The 24,434-nt window shown below is 42.6% G+C and overlaps 1 protein-coding gene across 2 annotated transcripts; it reads left to right on the forward strand.

Moving 5' to 3' along the window:
- On the forward strand, positions 1-24,374 carry Ppm1g (protein phosphatase, Mg2+/Mn2+ dependent 1G). 2 transcript variants are annotated; one of them, XM_004839202.4, is made up of 10 exons: positions 1-355; positions 19,164-19,233; positions 19,720-19,805; positions 20,143-20,275; positions 20,931-21,346; positions 21,892-22,023; positions 22,220-22,454; positions 22,987-23,116; positions 23,357-23,459; positions 23,770-24,374. In XM_004839202.4, exons 1-10 carry the CDS (start codon positions 236-238, stop codon positions 23,965-23,967), a joined length of 1,623 nt encoding a protein of 540 aa, XP_004839259.1. In that variant the 5' UTR covers positions 1-235; the 3' UTR covers positions 23,968-24,374. The 2 variants fall into 2 exon arrangements, with proteins under 2 accessions (XP_004839259.1, XP_087072668.1); XM_087216542.1 differs by lacking the exon at positions 1-355 and adding an exon at positions 656-741.
- The last annotated feature ends 60 nt before the right edge of the window (positions 24,375-24,434 follow it).

Raw genomic sequence — 24,434 nt, forward strand, 5'->3', positions numbered from 1 at the left:
AGCGCCGCGCGGCGCCGCTCCGGCCGGGCGGGGTCTGGAGCAGCGCCGTTTCCGCTTCCGCTCCCTCTCAGCTCCCGTCCCGTTACCGCCTCCTGGCCGGCCTCACGCCTTTCACCGGCACCTGGCGTCGGCCGCGCAGCCGGCCCGTTCTTGCCACGCGCGCCCCCGGGGCGCCGGCTCCGGCACGGGTCGCGCCCGGCTCGCCCGCCTCTGAGGCTGCCGTCCAGCCGCCGTCATGGGTGCCTACCTTTCCCAGCCCAACACTGTGAAGTGCTCCGGGGACGGGCTCGGCGCCCCGCGCCTCCCACTGCCCTACGGCTTCTCCGCAATGCAAGGCTGGCGCGTCTCCATGGAGGTGAGGCGGCCGGGCCCACAGCCTGGCTACTGCACGGCGGGAACCTGTCGGAGAAAGGGAGCGGGGGGATGGGGTCCTCTCCGGGGAAGGGTCCCAACCGGCAGCCTCCGGCCGCCGCGGCACTTTGGGAGGCGACAGCGAGCTCAGGGTCGGGGCCGAGGGAGCTGCCAGTGCTCGGGAACCTGGGGACGGTGGCCCTTGGCGGCGAGGGCTCGGCCATGTGGGGAGCGGACCTTCCGCCCACTGACTGCCCTTTCGTGCCTTCGCGCCATCCTCCCTTGCCTGCTCAGCCCTCGGGGCTCCTCAGCGCCGAGGGTTAGTGTTGGAGTGCAGACGGAAAGAGGGCGTATGTACTCACTTACCTTTCCGGGAAAAGCTAAACAGACGTGAGTGATTGTTTTTAATTTTTTTATTATGTGATGTGGGAGGCCTCTTTAGGTGAGAAGCTTGACAGTGAAAGGAAGCCTCGCAGATAGTCTTATTTTGTATAGTTGCCTGGGCTCGGGCACCGAATGTTCGGTCATATTAGAGTCGCTGCCTGACCTCCAAGAGTTGTCACTCATTTGCACTCTCTTTGCAGGGCCTTTTACGACCTTTGGAAAACATGAATTGTGTCATCATTATACTTACTTTTTTTTCTTTTTTCCTATGCTTGGTAAATTTTTTCTCTTGATATTTCTGTAAAACTCATTAGTTGTTTGCCTGTGTTGTTTAGTTCTCTTGGTTTTCAGCCATTTCATTGATTCTTTTCCTCACAACCTATTAAAAACTTTTTTTAAAAAAAAAATTTTACTTCAAAAGAAAGGGAAACCTCTGGATTAAAAGGAGTAGTGTTGGGCGAGTGGATATGAAACTACAAAGAAGAACAGGGAAAACTTGTAGGAAGGAAGGGAGAAAGAAGGACAATACTGTACGTCTATGTGAAGAGTATTGTAAGGTGTAGGTACAGGGAGTGAGGGAAATGCTCTAATTGTGCCTGGAACTGAGGGTTCAGTCTACTTCGTAGGTGGGCTTCAGGTAAGAGCCAAACACCCTTGCTCCCTTGGGAAGTTTTTCAAATCCCTCGCTCCTCCCTGTGGTTAGCTCTGGAATAACAGTGTAAACTTTTTTTTCCCCCCTCAGACTCAAATTTTATACCCACAGCCAGCTTTGATAACAGTTTTGTCACCAGGTATAAAATTTCAAGAAAAGTGAGGATCCTGTAGTTCATCTCATTTACCTTGGCGCCCACATTTTCCACTTAGGAAATTTGAAGTTCAGAAAGGTTGGGACACTTGTGCCTTGGTGGAAATAAGCTGTAGGGTCAAACTGTTCAAGACGTTGTTATCAGTGTCCAACTTTAATGGCATTCACATTTTACAGCAATGCATGGTTTGACTTACAAACATCTGGATATAGCTTCAGAAGGAAAGCTGTAATTTAAGGCTGGCTGGTCGATTGGGTTAGGAGGTCTGTAGGTTTCTTTCTTTCTTTTTTTTTGTACCGGAGATCGAACTCAGGCCCTTGCGCTTGTGTTGCAGGCGGCGGAACCACTGAGCTAAATCCCCGGCCCTGTAGGTTTCTTTTTTAAAAAAAATGAGGTACAAGGAATTGAACCCAGGACCCTGCATTGACCTACATCCCTATCCCAACCCTCCACCCCACTCCCTTAAACAAATTTTTTATTTTTTTAAATTTTTGGTACTGGGGAATGAACTGGGTCCTTGCACTTGCAGAGCAGGTGGTGAAACCACTGAGCTAAATCCCCGGCCCCCTTTTTAAAAATTTTGAGGCAGGGTCTCCATAAATTGCCCAGGCTGGCCTCAAACTTGTGGTCGTCCTGCCTCAGACCCTGAGCAGCTGTGATTACAGGCATGTACCACTGTTCCATTTATATAGAATTTTCTGTTACAGTGAAATTTGAGGTGACTATCTTATCTCACAGCAAGGCTTTTCCTTCAAGTTTCTGATTCCTTACTTTCCGTTTCCTTCTGTGGAATGGAAATGGTTTTTCCATTTCTTTGGAACTCTTGTTTCTGGTTTTCTTTATGAAGTGTGGTGCTTGGGTATTTTCATTCCAAGTACTTTGCCCAGGGATCCTGTGCTTTGGGTTCTCTGCTGGGCATTTGCACTTATATTTTTGGTTTTGCCTCTGGTAGTTAGAAAATGACTTTTTGGGAGGGGGTCAGGGCATGTTTGGTGCTTAGATCTTGGTACACTGTTTTTTAATCCTACTCTTCCTACTGAGAGACGGCTTTTCAGGTCAGTAAAATCTTCCGCAGTATGCTATTTCTGAATTTACCCTTGTTGGAATAGTTAAATATGCCTAATCAAATCCTCTTGAAGTACTGTTTTAGATTATGTTCCGCTTCATTGATAACTTTTGTTTATGGTTTTATTTCCTCTCTGCCCAAAGCATAGCATAATTTCTTTGTTATTGCAAGATAATAAGCATGACTTCTGGACCCGTAAGTGAATCTTCAGAAAGAAAAATCCGGGTTTCAGAAAATCTCCTGGGTTGAGGATGTAACTCAGTGGTTTAAAAGCCCCAAAGCAAAAAATATATAATGTATACCTGTTTCCCCTAATATTTAGGGCTAATTCTACCAGTAATAAACTATGTTTACCTAGTTTGCTTAGTCCTAATGATTCATTTCAGGTAATGATATCATACCATACACCATTGTTGGGAAACCTTTTAGAGCTTTCAGTGATAACAGACAGCTGGCTGGCTGCAGCACCTGTGCCATGGGCTCACCACCACTGCCATCCACTTACACAGGTTGCCAAAATTTTGATTAATGCATAGATTTCAGCCATAGACTACTTTTTTATCCCTTCTCTTGAAGTAAGAATGGCAGCTGTCAACAGCTGGCATTTTATGTTTTTGCTCATCTCCAATCCCTCTTGGTATGGAACCAGGTGTTTTGAGGAGGAGGTCATTATGTTTTGAGGGACCTTCCATTGGTTGAGATATGTGCTTTGAAGTTAAGAGGCAGGTTTTGGAAAGGTGCTGAGAAATATATAGAAAAAGTCTGTGAGCTTTTGGTGCCTAATGAGAAGCCCAATGTGAAACAAAATGGTTGTAGTCTTTTTTGTTTTGTTTTGAGACAGGGTCTCTGTGTAATCCAGGCTGTTCATGAACTTTACTGTGTAGCCCAGGATAGCCTCAGACTTGCAGTGATCCCCCTTTCTCAACATCCTGAGTAGCTGGAATTACATGTGCCATCCCCCCTGCCTTGTTATAGCCTTCAAGGAACAAGTGTAATTTTATTTTATTTTATTACATTTTTTTGGTACCGGAGATTGAACTCGGGTCCTTGTGCTTGTGAGGCAAGCGGCGGAACCACTGAGCTAAATCCCCGGCCCTATATTTTTAAAGTTTTGGTTGTGAGGTTCTCAGGAAGTGACAAAAAGCTTTCTCTTGCTGGGTGTGGTGGTGTATGCCTGTAAACCAAGCACTTAGGAGGCTGAGGCTGGAGGATTGCTGCAAGTTTGAGGTCAGCCTCGGCTCCATGGTGGGTTCAAGACCAGCCTGCACTAAATAGTGAGACCCTGTCTTAAAAACAAAAAACATGGCCTGGGATTTCAAGCGCAAGGTCCAGAGTTCAATCCCGGCTACCAGAAAAAGAAAAAACCCAAAAACCAAAGACATACACACACACAAACCAAAGCAGCTTTCTCTGGAGAGTTAGGATTTTAAAATAGTCAATAAATTATATTTCATTTATTAATAGACAATATCAGTTTCTGTGGTATAATTTGAGAAGGCTAGTTGTTTAGTGGCATGTAGAAGATTAATAATACAGTGTTGAAAAGATTTTGTTTGTTTTTATTTTATTTATTTATTTTTGGTACTGGGGATCGAACTCGGGTCCTTGCACTTGTGCAGCAGGGGGTGAAACCACTGAGCTAAACCCCTGGCCCTGTTTGTTTGTTTGTTTTTTTTTGGTACCGGGGATCGAACTCGGGTCCTTGCGCTTGCAAGGCAGGCGGCAGAACCACTGAGCTAAATCCCTGGCCCTCCCTGTTTGTTTTTTGAGACGGGGTCTTTGTAGTTTAGGCTGGTCTTGAACTCATGTACCCGAGGCTGGCCTAGAACTTGTGGTGATCCTCCTGCCTCAGCTTCCCGAGTGCTGGGATTAGAACTATGCCTGGTTTAGGACAGAAATTCTGAAGATGCTTACATGACCATTATAATCATTGTATTAATGGGAAAGAATATAGAATGAGGTATCACCGAGAGTATCCCTGGCTGAAGAGCATTTATTATCTCATCTTCACATTAGTATATCTCAATTAAAGCACTTTTTACTTGTTGAACCAGATTAGAATTCTCCTTTTCGAGATTGCTGTTAAGCAACTTTTATTTATAGAAAGGGATTTCTTTTTTTTTGGTTCCAGGGATCGAAGCACTGAGCTAAATCCCCGGCTCAAAAAGGCATTCTTTTAGCTGGTTGTGGTGGCATGGTCTATAATGTCTATAATAGCAGCACTCTGGAGGCTGAGGCAGGAGGATCATTGTGAGTTCGAGGCCAGCCTGGGCTATATAGTGAGTTCAGAACCAGCCTGAACTACAAAAAAGGGGAGACTCTGCCTCAAAAAACAAAATAAAATAAAGGGCATTCTTTTTAATCTCATTAGTGTGTATGTGTTTATTCACACAATAAAAAGCTAGTATGAAATAAGATCAAATGTAGCCCATGAATTGGGAAAAATTATTTTCTATTGTACTATCCCTTTATAAGTTCTTAAGCAACAAAGATACAATCAGATCTTATACCTCAAGATTTTAAGGTTCTTCTACATGAATTTCTGTCATCTAGTCTTCTAGTAGTTGCTACTACTTCTCCACTCTTGATTCTCTATTGGGTTATCATGTAATTGCTCTTCGAGAGAAAAGGGCTTGAATTTTTTTGTTTGTTTGTTTGTTTTTTGAGACATGGTCTCACTATGTAGTTCAGGTTGGCCCTGAACTACTACGTAGCTTTAGTGCTGAGATTATAGGTGTGTGCCACCATGCCCAAAAGGGCTTGAATTTTAGTGTAGAAATGTATACAAATTTTAAGATGGCATTGTGGCATTTACTCATAATCTCGGCCCTCTGGGAATCTGAGGCAGGAGAATTGTTTCAAAATGAAAAAGGGCTACAGATGTTGCTCAGTGTGAGAAGGTCCTGAGTTCAGTCTCTAGTACTAGAAAATAATTTTTTAAAAACAGATTTCTTAAGTCTGTGCTACTGTAAGCTGCTCTTAACAATTATGCTATCTAGGAGCATATATCTTTGGAATTGAACTTAAAGTATCATGGATATTTAATGGCATCCTGTAGACAAAACTGATTCTAGTGGAGTTGTTTAGTTGTTGACTTTATTTTATGGCAGTACCAGGGATCAAACTTGGGTGCTGTACCACTGAGCTACATCTGCAAACACCCCCCCCTTTTTTTTTTGGTACTGGGGATCTAACTCCAGACCTTGTGCTTGCAAAGCAGGCGGCAGAACCACTGAGCTAAATCCCCGGCCCTCAACTTTTACTTTGTTTTGTTTTTTGAGATGGGGTCCTACCCACTATGTTGGCCAGGTTGGCCTCAAACTTAAGATTTCAAGATCCTCCTGCCACATCTTCCTGAGTAGTTGGGATTATACATTTTTGTTCCACTCAGTGTTGAGGATTGGACCCAGGACCTCACACTTGCTAGGGAAATGCTCTACCACTGAGCTACAACCCCAGTCCCTAAGTCTTTTTTTGGGGGGGTACTGGGGATTGAACTGGGGACCTTGCACTTGCGAGGCAGGCGGCGGAACCACTGAGCTAAATCCCTGGCCCCCTAAGTCCATTTTAAAACAACTTTAAGATATAATTCACTCATATAAAGGGTATGACTCAGTGACTTTTGGTATATTTGTTCAGTTGTGCAGCCATCATCACAGTGAATTTTAGCAGATTTTTTTTTTTTTTTTTTTGGTACCGGGGATTGAACTCGGGTCCTTGCGCTTGAGCAGCAGGTGGCGAAACCACTGAGCTAAATCCCCGGCCCTTTTTAGCACATTTTCGTAACTCATCAAAAGAACCCCATACTGCCCTTACCATTCATTTCCTATCTGCCCTCCACTAGCGCCTGGCAACCACCAATTTATATTCTGTCTCTGTAAATTGTCTATTCTGAACATTTTATATAAATGGAAAAATAAATGTTACCTTTAGTGTTTGGCTACTTTTACTAAGCATAATATTTTCAAGGTTCTTCATCAGTGTAGTATCAATCAATACTTCTTTCTTTCTTGTTTTAATTTTATTTTGAGACTGAGTCTTGCTAAGCTGCCCAGGCTGGCCTTAAATTTTTTTTTTTTTCAGAGACCAAGTTAATATGTATTCACTGTAAATCTTTTAAGTTTTCATTTTGACATTGTTTACAATAACTCACAGAAAGATAAATTGGAAATTTGGAAAATACAAATGTAAATCTCTAGATAAGAATAATTCTTCCCCTTTTCCAGTTCTGTCTTTATAATGTAAAGTTAATATGTATTCATTCAAAGCAAGGACAGGAGAAAACAAATAATAATCCTGCTTGCCATCCTTCATTTTCCCAGATACAGAATTTGTGCTTAGTTATGTGGACTATACTCAGGGTATTTTTCCAGCATTCTTAATTTCTTTGAGAAGAGGCATCTCCTGCCACTAACTTTTTAAAAATATTTTATTAGTAGTACATTTTAGGTATACAATGTTTACATTTATCATTGGGTGCTTGTACCTGTACATAATGTATCTTGGTTCTTATTTTTTTCCCCTTTACCTGTGAGCCCTTCACTCCCTCCACCCTGCCCTATTTACATAGATTTCGTTTCCATTTTTTTTCTTTTCTCATAGTTTTTCCTTTCCCTTCTTTCCTTTCCCTTTCCCCTCCCACCACCCCTACACCTTTGGACCTTTTCCTAGTTCAAATTATCAATTATTCATTTAAATCAGTTTAATCCTTATTTGCACTTTCAGTTTCTCACACTAGAGAAACTATGCGGTATTTACACATGTGTGTCCTATTTTTTTTTCTTTTTGGTACCGGGGATCAAACTCAGGTCCTTGCGCTTGCGCAGCAGGCGGTGAAACCACTGAGCTAAATCCCCGGCCTGTGTGTCCTATTTATTTCACTTAAGAGTATGGGCTCAATATGCATCCATTTAGCTATAAATGTCTCTAGTTTCTCGTTCTTTATGGCTGAGTAGTACTCCATTTTATAAAAAAACCACATCTTCTTTATCCAGTCCCCAGTTGATGGGCACTTGGGCTGTTTCCAAGCTTTAGCTATTACAAACTGTGCCAGGCCTTAAATTTTTAATCCTCTTCCTGCCTTAACCTCCCAAGTGGCTGGGATTACAGACATGTGTCACCACACCTGGCTCAATACTGGATGTTTTATTGTTGAATAATAGTCCATTGTGTGAGTGTTTGTGTATCATTTTGTTTATAGTCAATTGATAGACATTTGGATTTCCATTTTTTGGCTCATATGAATAATGATGCTATAAACATTCATATATAAGTTTTTGTGTGGAAATATGACCTTTCTCTTGGATATACACCTAAGAGTGGAATTGGCTGAGCATGGTGTTAGGAACTACCTATGTAGTCTTTGTCTCTGTCTCTTGGCATATAACACTTAAAATCACCACAGTGGTGTCTTTTGTAGCTAATGAATTGACTGGTGACTGATAGCTCCTTGGTAGCTTCAGGGTGGGGTCTGGTCACAGGAAAGACTACAGTATGATTAGAAGGTAGGAACTTCAGCCTACCCCTCTAAAGCTCCACAGAGGGTAGAGGGCCTGACAGGCAGGTCACCAATGGCCAGTGATTTAATCAGCTGTGTCTACATAATGAAGTGTCCATAAAAACCCAAAAAGGGTGGGTGTGGGGAGTTTCTGGATAGCCGAACATGTGTATATCACAGAAGGGTGGTATGCCGGGAGAGGGCGTGGAAGCCCTGTGCCCTTTTTCACATCCACTGATCTATACGTCTTTTCATTTTGGCAGTATCTTTTATAATAAATAATGTGTTTCCCTGAGTTCTGTGTGCTGCTCTGGCACATAAACTGAACCCACAGAAGGGAGTGTGGGAATTTTGACTTATAGTTGCTTGCGTAGAAGTACAAGTAAAACAACCTGGAGCTTGCGATTGGCATTGAAAGTAGGGAGCAGTCTTGACTGAGCCCTGACTCTGTAGGATCTGCACCTATCTCCAAGTAGACAATGTCAGAATTGAGTTGAATTATACAGCACTCGCTGATGTCTACTGCCAAGCACTACTTGGTTGGTGTGGGGAAAACCCCTCAGATCACACAAGCATCTTGTGCTGTGAGAGTAGAGTAGGAAAAGTTTGATTTTCCTCTCAGCCTAGGACATATGGTAACCTACATGTTTAACGTTTTGAAGAACTATGAAACTCCTCCAAAGTGGTTGCTACACCATTTTACATTTCCACCAGCAATATATGAGGATGCCAGTTTCTCCATGTCCTTCCCACATTTCTCTTTTATAATAGTCATTCTAGTGAGTGGGTGTGAAATGATAACTTATTATGGTTTTGATTTTTATTTCCCTGATGGCTAGTGATGTTTGAGTATCTTACAGTGTGGTTATTGGCCATTTCCTCCTTGGAGAAAAGTCTATTCACATTCTTTATTTATTTATTTTGGTTCGGGGATCGAACTCGGGACCTTGCGCTTGTGAGGCAGGTGGTGGAACCACTGAGCTAAATCCCAGGCCTGACGTTCTTTATTTTTAATTGGCTTGTCTCTTGTCTTTTTATTCAGATATTAGAGTTCTTTATATATTCTGGTTACAAGTCTCTTATGTTATAATTTGCAAATATTTTCTCCCATTTGGCAGGTTGCCTTTTCATTTTCTTAATGGGATCCTTTGTTTTGTTTTGTTTTTGTTTTGTTTTTTTTTGAGACAGGGTTTCCCTGTGGAGTCCAGGCTGGGCTCAAACTCCTGGTGATCCTTCTGCCTCAGCCTCCAGAGTGCTGAGATTACAGGCCTGTCCTACCTTGCCTGGCCTTAATGGTATCCTTTGAAACACAAAAGTTTTTAATTTTGATGAAATCCAACTTACCTGTGTATTTTTTACCCTTTTATGCTTCTGTTGTTACATATGTAGCTTTGCCTGATCCAGAGTCACAACAATTTACTCTTGATTTTTCTCCCAAGAGTTTTGTAGGTTTAGCACTTACATTTAAGTCTATCATCAGTTTGGATGTAACTATTGTATATGGTGTAAGGAAGTGATCCAAGGCATTCTTTTTACATGGCTGTTGTCTCAACATCATTTGGTAAAAAGACTACAATGAATACCAAAAACAATGAGTGCCAAATAAATTGTTTTTTGGGTTTTTTTTGTACATGGGATCGAACTCGGGTCCTTGCACTTGCAAGTCAGGCAGCAAAACCACTGAGCTAAATCCCCAGCCCCCAAATAAATTGTTGGCTGGAAGGGTTAGCAGGTCATTGGGCTTGACACTGACAGGTTCACACAAATTCTAGCTTGTCTCTGGAGTCCCAAACAAAGGAGTACTGAGACAAAATTTTTTTGTTTTGTCTTTTGAGACATGGTCTCACTATGTAATTTAGGCTGGACTTGAACTCACTGTGTAGCCCAGGGTGGCCTCAAACTCACAGCAGTCCTCTTGCCTCAGCCTCCCGAGTGCTGGGATTATAGGCATGGACCACCCCTCCCAGCTGTACATTGTTCTTGTGTCCTACAGCCTTGATGAACTTACTGTTTTACTAGTGGATTTTAGTGGATTCCTTGGGATTTTCTACATAGATAATTCATCTGCAAATAGTTTCATTTCTTCTTTCCAATCTAAACAGTGCTTATTTCTCTTTTCTTCCAAGCTGCCCTCCCTAGAATGTCCAGTGCAGTGTTGAACAGCAGTGATGAAAGTAGACGTCCTGGTTTTGTTCTTGATCTCAACAGGAAAGCTTTCAATCTTCTGCCAGTGTGGTGTTAACTGTGGGTTTTGTAGGTGAACTCTTGATTGAGGAAGCACCCTTTCATTCCCAGGTTGTTGAGTCTTTCTGTCATGAATGGACATTGGATTTTGTCAAATACATTTCGTCTATTGAGATGATCCTGTTGTTTTTTTTCTTTATTCATATAATATATTGATTTTTGGATGTTAACCTTACATAATTTTAGTGTATAAATTCCACTTGTTTGTTGTATATAATCCTTTTAAATGCTAAATTTGGTTTGCTACTACTTCCTTGAGGATTTTTGGGTTTACAATTATAAGAGATACTGGTTTTATAGTTTTCTTGAGATGTGCTTGTCTGGTTTTGGTATTGTGGTAATATGGCCTCATGGAATGAGTTGTTGTCTTCTTTTCTGGGTTTTGGAGGACAAAAACTGGTACTGTTGTCCCTTGACATTCACAGGGAATGGGTTCCAAGACCCATAGGATTCTCAAGTCCGTTATATAAAATAGTGTAATAATAACCTACTCATATTCTCCCATATACTTAAAATCATCTCTAGATTACTTACCTAATACATCAGTTCTATGTTCGGTACAGAAGCAGTTTCTTTTTGAATAGGTTTGATTCACAGTTGGTTGAATCCTGGTATGGAATCTACAGATAGAGAGGGCCAACTGTATTGATGTAATTGTTTTGGATTTTCAAGACAAGGTCTCCCAATATAGTTTAGGGTGGCCTTAGACTCACTGTGTAACCCAGGCTGGCATCAAACTCATGGTGATCCTCTTGCCTCTGCCTCCTAATTACTGGGATTACAGGCTGTGCCACCACATCCAGCAAGTGTATTAATTTGAAAAATATATATATATATATTTTTTGGTACCAGGGATCGAACTCGGGACCTTGCGCTTGTGAGGCAGGCGCCAGAACCACTGAGCTAAATCCCCAGCCCTGAAAAAAAATATTTGATAGAATTTACCAATAAAGCCACTTGAGTTTGGGCTTTGTGGAATTTTTCCTTTTTTTTTTTTGGTACCGGGGATCGAAGTTGGGTCCTTGCGCTTGCGAGGCAGGCTACGGAACCACTGGGCTAAATCCCCGGCCCAAATATTTCCTTTTAATTGTGGTGAAAATACATGTAATTTACATCTTACCCACTTAGAAATATATAGCTTAGTACTCTTAAATACATTTATATTGTGGAGCCAATCTCCAGGATTCTTTTCATCTTGCAAAACTGAAACTGCACCCATTAAACAACTGTCCATTCCCATTTTTCCTAGCCCCCGCCAACCATCATTTTACTGTGTCTGTATGATTTTGACTACTCTAAACTACTTGATACAAGTGCAGTCATACGGTACTTGTCTTTTTGTGACTGGATCACAGCATATTCTTTTCAAGTTTTGTCCATGTTGTGACCTGTGTCAGAGTTCCTTTCCTTTTTAAGGCTGATTATTGCATTGTCTATATCACACTTGGTTTGCCCCTATCTATCAGTGCATACTTGGGTTGCTTTTATCTTTCAAATCTTGTGAATAAAGCTGCTATACATGGATATACACAATTCTCTTTGAGACCTTGCTCTCAGTTTTGGTGTGTATATCCAGAAGTGGAGTTGCTGCCTCATGTTAAAATTGTATTATTAATCTTTTGAGGAGCTGTCATACTATTTTCAACAGCAGTGATACCAATTACATTTCCTTCCAGCAAGGCACAAATGTCCCATTTTCTCCACAGCTTCACCAACAGTTGTTTCTACCTGTCTCTTTTTGATGGTAGACATCATAATGGGTATGAAGTGGTTGTTTGCTTTTTTTTTTTTTTTTTGCTATGTAGTTCAGGCTGGCCTCATATTTGTGATCCTCCTGTCTCAGCCTCCTGAGTGCTAGGATTACAGGTGTATACCACCATGCCTGGCAGCATTTTTATGAAAGATTAATTGGAAGTAAGGTGACTACTATTTCTCCCAAATGATTTCAAGCTTCTGAAAAATGAAATATCAATCCAGTTGTTAGAAAACTGTAGCGCATATGAGAAGTTAGAAATGACTTGGCTGGCTGGGTGTAGTGGCACGCATCTGTAATCCTAGGACTTGGGAGGCTGAGGCGGAAGTATTGCCAAGTGTTGGAGGCCAGCCTGAGCTATATAGTGAATTCAAGGCCAGCTTGAACTACATAGGGAGACTTTGTCTCAAAGGAAAAAAAAAAGGACTGGGGATTTGCCTGAGTGGCACCAAGCCTGCCTCGCAAACCTAATGTCCTGAGTTTGATCCCTGGTACCTGCCCCCCCAAAAAAGAAAAAGTCTTGGGCTGGGGATATAGCTGAGTGGTGGAATGTTTGCCTAGCATGCATTAGACCCTGGATTTGATCCCTATCGCTGCCCAGAAAAGTTGAGGGGAATGATTTTACCTATGTAGGCACTAGACTAGGTAGAGAAGTTAAAGGAAAATAATTCACATACTTTTGAGTTGTCAGTTATAAACTAAGAAAGGAGCTTAAAGCCATTGTAGGCTATTTCTTGAAGATGTATGCATATAGTAAGATATTGTGGTAATTTATAAATCTATGCATAATTTACAAAAACATTCTAGAAGGTAGAGTTTTATTTGTTTTGGTTTTTGAGACCGGATCTCCTTATGTAGTTCAGGCAGGCCTTGAACTTTCTGTGTAGCCCAGGCTCGCCTGTGGTGATCCTCTTGCCTCAGCCTCTCAAGTACTGGGATTTCAGGCATGTGCCACCATGCCCAGCCTGAGAATGTTCTATTTTTTTTCTTTGGTACTGAGGATTGGACTCAGGACCTTGTGCTTGCAAGGCAGGCAGCGGCACCACTGATCTAAATCCCCGGCCCAGTTCTGTTTTTATTATCAATGTTTACTATTATTTTTGCATACTGAAGACTTTGATTATCCTCCAAATTGGAAGCAAAGAATACTTTTGGTATGTAAACAAGGAATTCTCCTCCATCCCCATGATATTGACTGGTTATTGGTATTGATTTTTTTTATCAAATACACACAATTTTAAAAGTTATATGACATTACATTACTTTTTTCATGCTTAAAAACACAAATGTAGTTCTCTTCCCAGTTTGTTTAAAGTTTTTTTATTTGTAAGGATTTAAATAAATGTGTTTGTCATAAATCTCAGTGATTGAACTGGGCATGGTGGTGTACCCCTGTAATCCCAGCACTTGGGAGGCTGAGGAGGCAGGAAGATTACTACAAGCTAGAGGCCAGCCTAGGCTAGATGGTGAGTTCAAGGCCAATGTTAAACTACCTAGCTCATGAGACCCTGTCTTAAAAAACCCCAAAATAATAACAGTAATGATGATGAGATGATAATCTAAGTGATTTATCCTGACACAGGAACATCTGTGGATGTATTTGTGACTTCAGGAGATTGGCATCAGAGATGATAAACCAATCCTTTACTGATATGGCTGCCTACAAAGTCAGAGGCCTGTGGGATATGTGATTTAGCAAGACCCAATAATCTTGACTTAGCTTACCTATATCCCGAGTCATCCTTTCTAGACCATCATATTGGTTATTGTGCTATGATGTATCTCTGAGTTTAGGGCAGGACGTGAAGGAGAAGGTATCTTTGAGGTCGATCTGCCCAGAGACAGTTGGGAATTCAGCATCTTTCTTAGTCCATTTTGTGTTGCTATAACAAAATACATGAAACTGGGTACTTTGTAAAATAAGAGGTTGATTTAGTTCACAGTTCTGTAGATTCAAGAGTGTAATACTAGGTTCTCCTTGATTCTGGTGAAGGCTTCATGGCAAATGGCATGAGCACATACAGAAGAGATCTTTTTTTTTGGAACCAGGGATCGAACTCAGGTCCTTGCGCTTGCGCAGCAGGCAGCGAAACCACTGAGCTAAATCCCCGGTCCCAGAAGAGATCATTGTGTAAGATAGGAAGACTGGAAAGGGGCCGGGCTCTCTCTATCTTTTTTTTTTTTTTTTTTTTTTTTTTTTTTGGTACCAGGCTCTCTTTTGATGACAACCCTATCTTTTTGGGGGTGGGGGGTGATACTGGGGATTATACCCAAGGCCTTCCCACTGAGTTTCTGTTCTTTCCTTTCCCCCATTTTTTATTTTGAGACTGGTTCTTGCTTAATTACCAGGTTGCCCAGGACTCAAAATCGAGCTCCTCTTGCATCAGCCTGGCAGAGTGCTAGGATTGTAGGTGTCTGCCACCCTGGCTGATAACCCAGTCTTTTTTTTTTGGTACCGGGGATCAAACTTGGGTCTTTGAACTTGTGCAGGAGGCGTGATAACCCAGTCTCGTGGGAACTTACACATTCCTATCAGACCTGACCCACTCCCACAAACAAGCACTAAACCATTCATGATAGTGGAGCTCCTATGAATCTAATTGCCATACACTAGGCCCCATCTCTGTAAGGTTCTGCCACTGAGTGCACCACTACACTGGGGACCAAGCCTCCAGCACATTGACCCTCTGGGCAACAAAATATACCATCATTCTAGGCAGACACAGAGGGCCTGCTATATTGTAATAATATTAGATAATAATACTATTGCAATTACTAAGAAATTTCAGACAGACTTTACTTTCATGTGGTCTTAAAATCCAGTTTTAGGTGCTGGGGATGTGGCTTAGTATCACTGCACCTGCCTAGCAAGTGCAGAGTCCTGAGTTTGATCCCTGGTACCAAAAAAAAAAATACTGTTTTGGATCTAGAAATTCCTCTTTCCCATGGAATGTTGGATGACAAATACAAGATAGCATTTCTTAAGTGCCCAGTTATTGGTAGATGCAAGAAATACTAAAAATTTAGAGCAAGGTCCTGAGTTTGATCCCCGGTACCACCCCCCCAAATAGTGACTGTCTTAATTTTAAAGATTACTGTAAAAGACACATTGCCATTAATCCTCAAAATACTCCCCCTTTCCATTGAACACACATATCCCATTTTTCATTCTTTTTTTTTCCTTTTTGGTTTTTTTGAGATGGGGTGTCACTATGTAGTGCAGGGTGGCCTTGAACTCACCATGTACCCCAGGCTGGCCTCAAACTCATGGTGATCCTCCTGCCTTAGCCTTACAAATGCTGAGATTACAGGCATATGCTACCATGCCTGGCCTATTCCATTGTCCTTATCACTTTCTGAAGCAGGTCTCCAAATTCCCTTTCATGAGCATGGTTAGTTGCATTGTCATGGCTGCATTGATGTTCTGAATCATTTAAAAACATTTACCTTTTTTTTTTTTGGTACCGGGGATTGAACTCGGGCCCTTGTGCTTTTCGAGGCAAGCAGCGGAACCACTGAGCTAAATCCCCGACCCTCAAAACGTTTACCTTTGGTAGTCATTTTGACTGGGGAAGAGCCAGAAGTTGCATGGTCTAGATCTGGTGACTTAGGTGATGAGGACACACTGTGATGTTTTTACTAGCCTGCCTTTCTGTTGGATGGCACTTGGCAGCAGCATTCATCAGATTTTTTATCAGATGTCATAAAGATACAAAACTACCTCTAGAACTGCCTCAGAAAGTCACAAGAATGATAGGATAAGTGTGTTCAAAGGGAAGAAGAGTATTTTTTTTTTTTGTGGGTACTGGGGATTGAACTTGGGGCCTTGTGTTTGCAGGGCAGGCAGCGGAACCACTGAGCTAAATCCCCGGCCTAAAGGAGAGTATTTTGAAGAGGATTATATTAGGCAATGTGTCTTTTACTGTAATACATTTTAAAATTTAAACATTCAGTATGTTTTATTTTATTTATTTATTTTGAGACAGGGTCTTGCTTTGTAGGGCAGGCTGCCCTTGAACTCACTATGTAGCCCAGGCTGACCTCAAACTGGGTGATCCTCCTGCCTCAGCCTCTCAAGTGCTAGGATTATAGGTGTGTGCCACCACGCCTGGCCATTCACCATATTTTAATCACACCTTGTAAATAAGAGATGGGCTCCTCTGCTAAGATGGAAAGGAGAATAGCACTGAGAACTTGAACAATGTGGGACAGGTTTGTGGCTGTATTTAGGGGTCAATACAGAATACAGTAAAAAAAAAATGCTGAATGCAAGTAGTGGTTATGGTCAGTATGATCTCGTACATTTTATGACTAGCAATACTTAGTGGCTCTGATTCAGGGATAAAGCAGTTGTCAAGGTTATACGAGGTTGGGTGAGTTTTCTAGATTGCTGAGAGACACTGTTGAAATACTTGGCTCTAGCTCAGAAGGACAGAGAAAAAAAATCAAGAGTAAAAGTTATGAGCAGAGTTGTAAAGAAATTGAAGTGTTTGGAGAAGGTGGAGCAGAACCAAATGAGAATATAGATTTAAAACCTCACCAAGAAGTGGAGGGGAAGGTAACATGGAATAGTTCTAGGAACTGAGATCTCCAGGTAGAAGATGAATCTTTTTTGTGGACATTTCTCTTTGAGAAAAAAGAACAGAAAAACATGAATTAGGTGTAAATTCCAGAGCAGGATAGTCTCTTTATACAGCAAATTCCAATTACAAATTTTACATGTTTTGCATTGCATCATCCTCACAATAGTCCCATGATGATGTGGGTAAGGTAGGTATTGTGATTCTGTATTACAGAGGATGAAACTGAGGCATACCACAAGGAAGCTGTCTTAAGATCATGCAGTAGTTACCCTTCCATAGCCATAGGTTCCATATATCCAGATTCAACCAATTGCAGGTCCAAATATTCGGAAAACAGCCAGATGTGGTAGTACATGCCTACATTCCCAGCACTGTGGAAGGCTAAGACAGGCAAGTCACAAGTTCTAGCCCAGCCTGGACAACTTAATGACTCAGCAACACTCTTACTCAAAAAATTTAAAAAGGGCTGGGATGTAGCTCAATGTGCAAAGACTCTGAGTTTGATCCTCAGTACTAAAAAAACCAAAAAAACCCCACCCACCCCACAGTGGGAAAAAAATTGTATCAGTATTGAACATATATGAACTCTTACATGTTATTCCCAAAACAATACAGTATAACAAGTGTTTACATAGTGGGGAGGCTATGCATAAGTAACATGCAAATACTATGCCCTTTTATAGAAGGGACTTGAGCAACTGGTATCCACAGCGGGTCTGGAACTAGCCTTCATGGATACTAAGGGACAACCGTATATGATAGAATGGTAACTGAAGCCAGATCATAGGTTCATTTTGTCGTCATTATTCAGAGTGGAACAATGGGGCCTATATAAAAAAATGCATATTGAAAAGTAGTCAAATCACTAGGTCACAGAGCACCCATGTTAGTAATTTTGATACATATTACTAAATATCCAGGAAAACTGCACTAATTTATATTCCTGTCAGTCAGGAATCTATTAGTATAATTAGAGAATTTTAAATGCTAATTTTTCAATGCTGGAAGGGAAAGGAGAACTGTAATTGACTTTAACTGAAGTACACAGCTGATTACATATACTTGTATACTTTTTATTTTGTTTTGTTTTGTTTTGTTTTTGGTACTGGGGATTGAACTCGGGTCCTTGCACTTGCGCAGCAGGCAGCGAAACCACTGAGCTAAATCCCCGGCCCTACTTGTATACTTTTTGTTTGTAGAGAGAGATTGGATTGTTTTCAAGATAAGGCAGCATAAGCTACAGTATAATTTTACCTAGTTCAACAGTCTTAGTTGAACTTTGGCTTAGCCTGAAACGTTATTAGTTTGGTGTGGCAGAATTTTGTTAAAATAATTTGATCAAGCTCAGCCTTCCATTAAAAATGGCTAAGGCTATTGACAACTTTTCTTCAGGTGTGGTCTGCCATTACGTTGAATGAAATCTCACTTCTACCTGGGAGGAGAAGGCAGGAAGGCTGTGTTGAGAATTGTAAACTTGAGCAAATAAGGACTAAATACTGTAATTTAATAGCTTTATTTGTTGGGAAGATAGCCTCTTTACCCCCAGTACTGGAGATTGAACCTAGGGCCTTCACATTGAGGTACATTCACAGCCCCTTTTTAATTTTTTATTTTGAGACAGGGCCTCACTGAATTGTTAAATACTCCAGGTTGGGCTTGACCTTAGAGTCCTTCTGCCTCAGCCTCCCAAAGTACTGGGATTACAGGTGTGTACTGCATACCCAGATTGAGTGTAATTTAAGGGAGTAAAGCTTTGAGAGAAAAAAGGAAGTATTTATTTAGATGGTGCTATGCTCTTTTTTAATAGCTTTCACTTAGTCTGTTTTAGGAGTCTCCTATAAACTTTTCAGGTTAGTAAGACCCTTGGATGTCTTTTTTTAATCTTTAACATTTTTCTTTCCTGGAAGTTCACTGATTATTCAAAGGATGGATCTGGAAGTGATTTTATTTATTTATTTATTGTGCTCACTTGGCAGCACATTTATTTATTTATTTATTTATTTATTTATGAAGTGATTTGAAAGATCCTTTATTCTGATTCTATCTGTAGTTCCTACAAATCTAAAAGGTTCAGGTCTAGTTTTGCCATTTCTGCTGATTTCCTACACTGAGGTTGCTAGATTACAGTAATAGTGATCTGATTCTCCCTTTCTTCCTCTTTCCTTTCCTCTTCTTCCCTGTCCTGCCTTTCTTTTCCTTTCCCCTCTCCCTTCCCCTTCCCCTCCCCCATCCCTTCCCCTTCCCTTTCCCTCTTCCTTGTCTTTCTTCTTCCCCTTCCTTTTCCCCTTCTCCTTCTCTCAGTTTGCCTCCCTCTGTCTCTCTTTTCTGTACATCTTATTTTCCTTTCTCATTTTAGGGCATATAGGACAGTCAAGGGAAGAGCTAATAATACAAAGCTGTGGAGGCATCCTTATGATCTGAGGTGGACAGGAAGAATATTCTTTGGCCCTAAGACATGCTGATTATGCTCTTTTCCTAGGATGCTCACAACTGTATTCCTGAGCTGGACAGTGAGACAGCCATGTTTTCTGTCTACGATGGACATGGAGGTAACTAGCAGATCACACTGGTAACATTGTAGGACCCCCAGTTCCAGAGTTCACAGGGGAAGAAGAGGTCCTTTGTTCTTTTACTTTCCAGAGTTCTCATTCTGGGATGTCATTTTTTTTGGCCTGGTGGTGTTTTTCATTTTTCTCTTTCCTCCTTTTTTCTAGTAGATTATATTATATTGATTAATAACTCACTTAGGTCTTGAATTCAAAAGTTGTCTTCCTGGAATAGCTGCCCCCACCCCCCAGATCTAAGTGTATAAGTTAGCAAAGACAAAGGATATACTCCTGAGAGAGGTGATAGTGAATCAATTTTAGGCAGAACTTCCCAAACTTTGTCCCTCAAACCTGTCCTATTTAGGTTTCAGGTGTGCTAATGTATTTATCCTCTCTGTCCTTGGAGTTTATTCCAATGTGGCAAGTAAATGTTGTATTACTTGCTATATATGGAAAGCGATGCTGCAGGTGACCTAACCTTTCTTCTAGGGGAGGAAGTTGCCTTGTACTGTGCCAAATATCTTCCTGATATCATCAAAGACCAGAAGGCCTACAAGGAAGGGAAGCTACAGAAGGTTTGTCTTTCCATAATGTTCATTCTCCACTTTGTGGGTTTCCCTGTTTCTAAACTTTGGCTTTTCCTTTCTTTTTGCTCCCTTGCTGCTGCTTAGTTACTGCGTTTCTTCAAAGAATTCTGTCTCTAAACAAGCTTATTCCCACTTAGGTCTTTTTAGACTGCTTTGTTATTCCCAGGCCTCTGAACCATTTTCCCTGTCTGTGTCTCCTAGTGTGGAAGACTACACTTGAATTTGTATCCCATCCTTGTGCCTAAGATTATATATATAGGCAATTCATTTTGTGCCCATTGTACTTTTTGCCTGCACTTGCCTTATACTGTTTGCTTATATTCAGGCTTTAGAAGATGCCTTTTTGGCTATAGATGCCAAACTGACTACTGAGGAAGTCATTAAGGAGCTGGCCCAGATTGCAGGGAGACCCACTGAGGATGAGGATGAAAAAGAAAAAGTAGCTGATGAAGATGATGGTGAGTGTGGCATCCCTTGTTTGAGAAGAAATCAGCATTTTATTATCAGTTCTAAAATAGGATGGATTCCTAGGGACCTGGAGAGTTCTCACATGAAAGAACCATATGGTGTTCTCCTGCACTACACGTGGTTATGAAAAGGAGAGAGAGAGTTAACCTTTGTTAAGAGACTAGGTCATAGTTGTAAGCATTTTTATATACATTATCTTTTGTCATTGTGTTTGGGGTCTTCCTGGTTCCTGTTATTTATATGACCTTTTGTTTTTGTTTTTGTTTTGTTTCAATACTGGAGCAACAATCATTAGCCCCAGTAGTCAGTAAGCCTGGACTGTAGGCCTAGAGTATCACTGTGGGGTTCCTGGGTCTTTAGGCAAAATAGTGGTTTCACCTTAATAATAACAAATGAAAGATGAGAAGGAAATACGGTTACTAGTGTTTTTAGACTAAGAAGGGGGTGAAAGAAAAAAAACCAAAAGAAATCTATAAAGAAAGAAGCTAGGGAATTTTCTTCTGAGATTTTATAAGTGAGAGGAGTATTAGGAGTGGGAGGTTGTGGGGAAGTAGGAATTCAGGCCACAAGGGATGGCGAGGTAGTGAGGGACTGATTCCATGAGGAGTCTTGCATGGGGGCTCTGATTTAGCCTCTTCCCTGCAGTGGACAATGAGGAGGCTGCATTGCTGCATGAAGAGGCTACCATGACTATTGAAGAGCTGCTGACACGCTACGGGCAGAACTGTCACAAGGGCCCTCCCCACAGCAAATCTGGAGCTGGGACAGGCGAGGAACCAGGGTCCCAGGGCCTCAATGGGGAGGCAGGACCTGAGGACCCATCTAGGGAAACTCCTTCACAGGAAAATGGCCCCATGGCCAAGGTCCACACAGGCCTTTCCTCCAACTTGGAATGTGGGACTGAGGCAAGCCAAATTGGTGAGCCTGGCACTCCCACTGGTGAGGCTGGGCCTTCCTGCTCTTCAGCCTCCGACAAGCTGCCTCGAGTTGCTAAGTCCAAGTTCTTTGAGGACAGTGAGGATGAGTCAGATGAGGCGGAGGAGGAAGAGGAAGACAGTGAGGTAAGGGCCTGTGAGGGCAGGCAGATACTGAAGTTGTAGAGAGGGCCTGTTTGGTTGCCACCTGTAGTTTTCAGCTCTCTTCCTTCTCGTTTTCTGACATCACCTCCCAAGACCCACTGAGCCTTCTTGAGTGCTTTATTTCCACCATCCCAAGTACCATTAGCCCTCGTACTTCTTCCTTTGTCAGCAGTATAACAGATCTAGTTCTTGCCCTTCTGAGTCTGTCTCCAAGAGGTGGTTCTTGTTACCTTGGATATTTGGGTGTTTCCTTGTCTGGACAGTGTATTTTCTGGCCATGTTACCCAGAAGGTAACATGTGCTGGCAGCCCTGGTCTTTCCCAGGACTTCTTGATGATGCTGAGCACAGTTCAGTCAGTTATATTTGTCCTAGCCCCCCCCCCTCAGCTTTTCATGATCATATGGTTGTATCATTCATTGTTTTCAGGACCCATGTTCAGCCAGGGCCTTTTGTGTTCTGATGAGCTGGGGGGAGGGGGGCAAGGAGTCATCCCAGTGTCAGCAGCCTGGGATCCTCCTCCTGGCAGGAATGCAGTGAGGAAGAGGATGGCTATAGCAGCGAGGAGGCAGAGAACGAGGAAGATGAGGATGACACCGAGGAGGCTGAAGAGGATGATGAAGAAGAGATGATGGTGCCAGGGATGGAGGGCAAAGAGGAGGTGTGTGGAAATTTGTATGGTAAATCTTTTGGGGTAGAATTCTCTAGAAAGGGGAGGGAGTACACTGCTGTGCCTGAGCAGATGAAATCTGAGCCCTTCCTGTTTGTTCAAAGCTCTAGCATAGGTGACTGGTCAAGAGTGCACTAAGGAAGTCATGTCCAGAAGCTCCCACAATGCTTCTTTTTTTCCTCTTAAGCCTGGTTCTGACAGTGGCACGACAGCGGTGGTGGCTCTCATACGAGGAAAGCAGTTGATTGTAGCCAATGCAGGAGATTCTCGCTGCGTGGTGTCTGAGGCTGGCAAAGCTTTAGACATGTCCTATGACCACAAACCTGAGGATGAAGTGGAGCTAGCACGCATCAAGAATGCTGGCGGCAAGGTCACTATGGATGGACGAGTCAATGGGGGCCTCAACCTCTCCAGAGCTATTGGTAAGGGCTAAGAAACTATGGGAAAAATTTCCAGGTTTTTGCTTTCTTTCCTAGACTACCTAGCAGCAAACTTGAATCTTCATACCCCTTATACCTTTTAAAGTACTTCATATCTTCTACCTCTGTCCTTAAACAACTTTATGAGGATAATTACAATAGATATCATTGTCTTCAGTACCTTTTGGATGATGACTGGATGACGGAGGTGAGTGACTTAAAGTTTAGCAACCTGATGATGCGACAGACTGGAAAACTAGAACCCAGTTCTCCATTCCACTTTATTATGGAACTTTGTAAAGAAAAAAATGGAGAAATTAAAAAAAAGAATAAAGCTGGGAATGGTAGTACACAACCATAATCCCAGCACACAGAAGGCTGAGGCAGCAGGATTGCAAGTTCAAGGCCAGCTTGGGCTAAATGGTAAGTTCAAGGCCAGCCTGAACTAAAAAAGTGGTGGGGTTTGACCTGCCTCAAATACAATTCTGTGGGAAGTATTCAAACTTCTTAGCAAACAACCCTTCTTTTCCTTAAGGAGACCACTTCTACAAGAGAAACAAGAACCTGCCACCCGAGGAACAGATGATTTCAGCCCTTCCTGACATCAAGGTGCTGACTCTCACTGAAGACCATGAATTCATGGTCATCGCTTGTGATGGCATCTGGTAAGCACTGGCAGAAAGCCCTCAAATGTCCTTTCTGCAGCATTTCTTCTGTAGGGCTTGGAGCTACTGTAGGATTAGATCCTAGACAGGTTACTCAGTGAGTGGAGCTCACCAAGCCAAGGCAGAGCTGAGGAGAATTTCTCTAGGTGTTGACACTGGCCCAGGTCACCGCCTCTTGTCCACACTCCTCCGCTCTGCCTTGGAGAGACTAAAGATTCTGACTGGTGTTTTTGACCCCAGGAATGTGATGAGCAGCCAGGAAGTTGTAGACTTTATTCAATCCAAGATCAGCCAGCGTGATGAAAATGGGGAGCTTCGGCTATTGTCATCCATTGTGGAAGAGGTGAGTGGGAGTGGAGAAGAGGGGTGGCTGGTCTCACAGCCAAGGTTTTCTCTTCTTACTTGAGCTAAGCCCAGAGTGTGGAAGTACCATTAATTAGCAGCAGATGCCAGCCAGACCCTGATGAAGGCTTCCCCTTCCCTCCTGTCTTGATTTAGCCTTCTGGCTCACTGACTAGAGAGGGGGCTGTTTGTGGTACCTATTGCCATTCCTCTTCTACCACTGTCTCAGCAGGGCCAGCCCTCTTGTGGGACTCTAGGTTCCCAGGAAGCTGTTTAAACCCTGTGGCTGAGCTAACCCACCCTTTTTGTAGCTGCTGGATCAGTGCCTGGCACCAGACACTTCGGGGGATGGTACGGGATGCGACAACATGACCTGCATCATCATCTGCTTCAAGCCCCGAAACACAGAACTCCAGCCAGAGAGTGGCAAGCGGAAACTTGAGGAGGTGCTCTCTGCTGAGGGCGCTGAGGAGAATGGCAACAGTGACAAGAAAGCCAAGCGGGACTAGCAGTCATCCAGATCCCTGCCCACCTAGACTGTTTCTGAGCCCCGGACCTAAGACTGAGTTTTGTCTTTTTCCTTTAGCCTTAGCAGTGGGTATGAGGTGTGCAGGGGGAGCTGGGTGGCTTTCCGTGGCCCATTTCAGAGAGGGCCCTTCCTCCACACAGCAGCCTGGGAGCTCTGCCATCCTCCCCAGCCACCTCCTCGCTCCTTCGGGCTCACCACCGGTTCTGTGCCTGTGCTCTGTTGTGTTAGAGGGAAAGACTGGCGGTTCTGGTTTTTACTCTGTGAACACTTTATTTAAGGACATTCTTTTTTATTGGCGGCTCCATGGCCCCCAGCCGCTTGTACCTCCTCTCTGTTGTACACTTTCAATCAACACTTTTTCAGACTAAAGGCCAAAACCTAACCGTGCCCGTGGTGTGCTTATTTTCTTTTGGCCCGGCGCCAGACTGGGCCCCATGGGGGAGCTGC

Source organism: Heterocephalus glaber, unplaced genomic scaffold (genome assembly GCF_053883595.1).
Source record: "Heterocephalus glaber isolate CG9 unplaced genomic scaffold, H.glaber_assembly_v1.0 deba00001457, whole genome shotgun sequence".
Classification (NCBI taxonomy): domain Eukaryota; kingdom Metazoa; phylum Chordata; class Mammalia; order Rodentia; family Bathyergidae; genus Heterocephalus; species Heterocephalus glaber.

Excerpts from the sequence above, each read along its gene's own strand:
- Ppm1g (XM_004839202.4), top strand. The coding sequence starts at position 236 with ATGGGTGCCTACCTTTCCCAGCCCAACACTGTGAAGTGCTCCGGGGAC. Across the intron at positions 22,024-22,219 it reads GGATGGAGGGCAAAGAGGAG|CCTGGTTCTGACAGTGGCAC; the intron begins GTGTGTGGAAAT and ends TTTCCTCTTAAG. Across the intron at positions 23,117-23,356 it reads ATCGCTTGTGATGGCATCTG|GAATGTGATGAGCAGCCAGG; the intron begins GTAAGCACTGGC and ends TTTTGACCCCAG.